This window comes from Alligator sinensis, unplaced genomic scaffold (genome assembly GCF_000455745.1).
Source record: "Alligator sinensis unplaced genomic scaffold, ASM45574v1 scaffold720_1, whole genome shotgun sequence".
Classification (NCBI taxonomy): domain Eukaryota; kingdom Metazoa; phylum Chordata; order Crocodylia; family Alligatoridae; genus Alligator; species Alligator sinensis.
In genome coordinates, this window is record NW_005842026.1 from 778,747 (window position 1) to 783,828 (window position 5,082).

General features: G+C 38.2%; 1 protein-coding gene across 7 annotated transcripts in view; it reads right to left on the reverse strand.

Annotated features, from left to right (window-relative positions):
* AKAP6 (A-kinase anchoring protein 6) overlaps window positions 1-5,082 on the reverse strand; it is a 488,303-nt gene that overhangs the window by 41,742 nt on the left and 441,479 nt on the right. For all 7 annotated transcript variants that reach the window (XM_025202476.1, XM_025202473.1, XM_025202475.1 and 4 more), the window contains one exon: window positions 3,887-4,102. In XM_025202476.1, the coding sequence (XP_025058261.1) occupies window positions 3,887-4,102 (216 nt within the window). The remainder of the gene's footprint in view (window positions 1-3,886; window positions 4,103-5,082) is intronic.

Sequence of the window (5,082 nt, forward strand, 5' to 3'; positions counted from 1 at the left end):
AATTAGCACATCACAGTTTATTTAAAGTAACTGCCGTTCCAAACAGCAAACTGCTTACATGCAGCAGCTGCCCACATGGAGAAAAAGAGAATATGCTCTTACTGCAGTAACTTGGACCCCTGTTCAGTAGTCTCCAGGATGTCTCACAATTGTATCTTGCTCCTGCTCAAGGCAGAAGAGAACAGCTATGCTTGCTACTCTAAGATTCAGCAGAAAATAAAAAAATCAAGTTCAGTCTTTTTGTGACAGTTCATATCTCAGTGAAATATAACAGAAATCCACTTCAGTCTTTGTCTGGCAATTATATTCCCATTGCAGCGGCCGTTAGCAACCAAAATTCAAGATTTTTATTTTTTAAAGTGGGTCTGGTCCCTGCCACAAGCCCTAAGACAACTCTTGTCATAGTTCCCTAGCTGCAGATAGTTTCTCAAACTCAAATCAGCTCAACAAGCCAGTCGTACACCATAGCTCTAAATAATGACTTCTTAGGGCTGTTACAATTTAAAAAGACAGAGAGAAAAATAATAATCAACCCACCCAACATTACCTGGAGTGGGAGCAATTACAAAAATATTACAAATAGTAGAGAAGGTGTCATAAAATCATGGGCCCTTAAACCAATGTTTCCAGAAGCTTGAAAAATTCTACCACAATCTTTCTTTCCCACTCCAATGCCCTCTTCTCTTTCTTCCCTGCCATTACCTCTCCTTTTCTAAACCCATCCATGTGCCTTTTTGCTCCATCTAACTTTCACTGTGGACATCCCTGGCTTTTATTCTCAACCTCAACCTCAATACTCACTCAGATTAATTTCTCTCAAAATATGAATTTATTTCGTGTTACTAAGATGCCTCCAGCCCTATTTGTCTCTTATCTCTCTTCCTTAAGTGAGTCATCTACAACTGCTGCCTTGATTTCTGCTCACTTAACAACATACTAAACCCTTTCTGATTTGGTTTTTGGCTTCAACTTAGTTGAAACTGTTTCACTAAATATTTGACTGGCTTGTTTCTGGCTGTGTATCATGACCTCTACCTCTATACTGCTTTTGACACTGCTGATGCCCTTTAAACTGACCACTTCAGACCATCTTTCTCATCATTTTGTCCTCCCTACCTTTTGTGATATCATGCTGTCCTGATTCTTCTTCCTCCTCTCTGGCCTTCTTTCAGTGTTGAATTTGTCAGGTCCCTCTCCTTCCATGAATGAGAGTTCCACAGGGCTCTACCTCTGGCCCTTTCTCCTTTTGGGGCTTGCATCCGCTTGCTTGCTCTCAACTGATACCTCTAAACTAATGATTCACCAATCAATCCTTATCCCATATTTTCTCCTACCATCTAATCCTACATCTTTTCTGTCAGACATTTTCTCCTGAATGCCTAAACTAAATATGGTATAAACTGAACTCCTGGTTCACTGTAACTGTTGAACACAATGCCATCCTTTTGCACACTCAATGGCAGGAGACTCCCTTCTCCACCACATTTTAAAGATGCGACTATTTCTTTTTGGTCAGAAAGACTCAAAGAATTACAGAGTTTGAAAGGACCTCAATGGCCATTTAGTTCAGCCATCTACATAGATTCTTGTTCAGTCTTTTTCATCTCTTATATCATTTTCAGTAATCTCCTCTGATGTGCCTTTGCCAAGCATATTATCCTTCCCTTAAGACCATAAAAAGTGTATCCACAAAGATCATCGTCTTTGCTGTGACCACATTGAAGTTTCTTATATTTACCTTCAAAGACCTGCATGACACTGTACCTGTAGATTGTACCCCTACAAAGTACCTGTACTATTTCTTTCACTGCCCACCAGAACCACTTTACCATTCTCTCTCTTTCTCTAATGACTTACTTTCTTCGATTGCTATTGTATTGTTTGCAACGGCACGCCTCTTCTGAGTTGGTTCAAAAGCCTCATTCATATCTTTCCTTAAATCCCAATTCCACTGCAATACCTATCCAAAATTACCCAAATGACAAATGGCTAGGCAGAGAGGCATATGTGGATGGTTCTGTATATTTTAGCTGTGTTAGTCTGAAATCAAACAGAAGGCAGGATAGAGATGCACCTATAGACTAACTGAATCGGAGATCCATATGCATCTCAGCTTATGCATCTCTGATTTAGTTAATTGATAAGGTGCATCTCTACCCTGCCTTCTGTCACTTAAAAAAAAAAGACATGTAAATAACAAAATGCAGCCAATCATCATCCCAAGCACTATGATTCTGTGCTGCATCCTTTTCCACTATACCTTTCTACTGGTCTTTTTAGACAATTAAATCAGCAATTTGTGGAAATTACTTCCTATGTTGTCTGGAGAACCCATAATATATTTTGGGTACTTTGGGGTACTCCAGTAATATAAATAATAACAACAAAAAGTTTTATTTTGCTATGTTTTACTGTCAAAGAAGGAAAGGGTAGGTTTCAAGAATATTTTTCTTTGTACTTATTTACTATAGACCTAAAAATGACATGAGCTAAAATATGTCATTCATTTTTGAACCTTAACGAGGCTCTTAAGCTAGAAACAGACATTGTATTTATTTCTAAAATAGTTGTGGCTGTGTTGGTCCCAGAACAAAAATATCCTGGGATTGGTGTGTATGCACATTGCCCTTCTAATCAGGGTTTAGTGAGCAGCTGAATGCAGTTCCGTTCTTCTACCATTGATCAAATGATGCAATCCCAGGATAGCTGTACAGATATACTTTGCAGTATCTCAGGATAAACTATTACTACTTTTTATTCAGGAAAACTTTTTAGGATTTATCCTAGGACAATGGACATGGATGTCTGTATGACTGCACTTTGCCCGGGACAAAAATGTTGATCCTGTGATAAACGGAATGTCTGTTTGCAGCCTACCGATATTACCATTACACCTGTGCTGTAAATACTATCATAATACTAAAATACATGAAACAAGAGAACATGCTGGGCCAATTCAACTATTGCAGTCCATAAATTATAGTAGAGATGCCTTTTACCCACACAGGTCATTGTTTAAGTATACATACTACATTGCAATATGTCTTTGTATTGTAGGAAACCTGTATAATTTATACTACTCAACTGATGATTCAAGCCAGGGCTGTTCAACTCATTTGGACTGGCAGGCTGGATCCAGACCACAGGGCTTCTCACAGGACAGACAATGGTGGCAGCAGCGTTGACCACTGCAAGCCACCATTTGCCCTGCCACTGCCCAGTGGGGGTTTTAACAAGGAAATTCTGTGGCATTAACCCCACAGGTGCTAGCTACACTGAAACAGAAACTTTGCAGCTGCAGTGGATAACCCTACCACCACTTGCTCCACCACAGAATTGTTGGCTCCATTGGCCATGACATGCTCATGGGTCATCAGTTGGACAGCCCTGATTTAAGCAATAAAATATTTTGCTTTTTGGGAGTTGTTCCCTTCAATTAAAACAAATGAGTACATATCCTTATATATCCTTGATTTTAAAAAGATCAAAAACATTACTAGCAGTATAAGGAACTTTTCTAAACTATATTTTTATAGTCAGTGAAAAATTATTATGGGTCCCAGCCTACTAGATTATGAGTAACTTGTCTTAGGCTGATTTGCACAGGAGCAGAATGTGCTTAGTACTTGATAAGAGCAGGTACTGTCAGATTAACAGTCTATCAAAGAGAACAAGTATATTATAAATTTATCTTATTAATCACACATGCCTATAAAAACACAGCCTTGAGAAAATTAATATTTTGTTTGTTGTTTGTAAGAATTGGGGACAGCATCTTCAGTCAGAAAATTCACTATAAGATTGATGCGTTTTGCTACCACCAAAACAAAATGTCTTCCATGTGAAAAATTAAACATTAGGTCATTTTAAAGTGAACATTACTCACTGGATCTTTCCCCAACCTCTTCTGTAGTCTGGTTTGCCACTGGACAGCTTGCATGACAATAGCTTCCCACCTTCTTTCAAGATTTACAATTATCAGCTGCATAGACTGGTGATCTGCATTCAGATTGCAGGTCTCCTGGTCATCCAGGAGGTGCTGGCATAATCGCAACACAGAGGCTACCCCACGGCGCCTCTGTTTGATCTCACAACAAAGAGACTGCAGGAGAGAGAAAGATGACAGGTATCAGTATAGTGTCATCTATGATCTATAAAGTGAACTCTTAAATAAATGTTCCATTTTCTTCTGACAAAATTTCTGTTTCCTACTCATTGTTTCCCTGATACTTAATATCAGGGCTTGATGATGAATTCAGATAATAATAATAATAGACATGAAGTTCCAAGGCTACCTTAAGTGTTCTGCCAGTGAATACCATATGTAGCTAACTGCCTCAATGATGCTGAATGGTTTATATGACAGAGTTTCCCTCATGTATTCCAGTGGGTTATGTCTGTGAAAATTAGTTATTACACTGACATCTAGTCATTCAAAAATTTACAAAAGGATTTAAAGACTCTTCGCAGAAAAAAAACCCAAACAAATGTTACTCATAGCTATAATCAGTGCAAATTTAGAAAATCAAAATGTAGAAAAATACATTTCTTGGAAGAACCATTAACCGTTATAGATCATGCAGCCTCTTCCTGAGGAAAACCATGCAACAGGGAGGAAAGTGGTTGAAATCTTAACAACTTATAAAAGATTTTTAGGATATTTTATGCCCTGTAAATAAGCATAGGAATACTCTTGTAATACTGTCTATGTCTGAAATTATAAACATTTAATGACAGCCACTGTATTTCATCACCAAAAGTTTGTAATTTGTACCTTATTGTACAATTCAAGCCAATCAACAAGCCTTTGGCTGAGGTCAGGAACTATTGGTTGAGGCCCTAAAATGCTGTGTGTACTCTGAAAACCTGTAAATTGCAGGTGATAACAGTGTAAGTTGTATCTCTCCCATGTCTGAATTGAGAAACATGTTTTCCCATCTATGCAGGGCAAGATTTAGCTACTCTTCTCTATGTGGTAAAGGGTCCATCATAGTATTTTCAAATGCTTTACCCTACACCTGCATCTACACATTGAATACTGAATGAGGATAGCTTTAACTTGCAACAGTCTTTACAGGAATG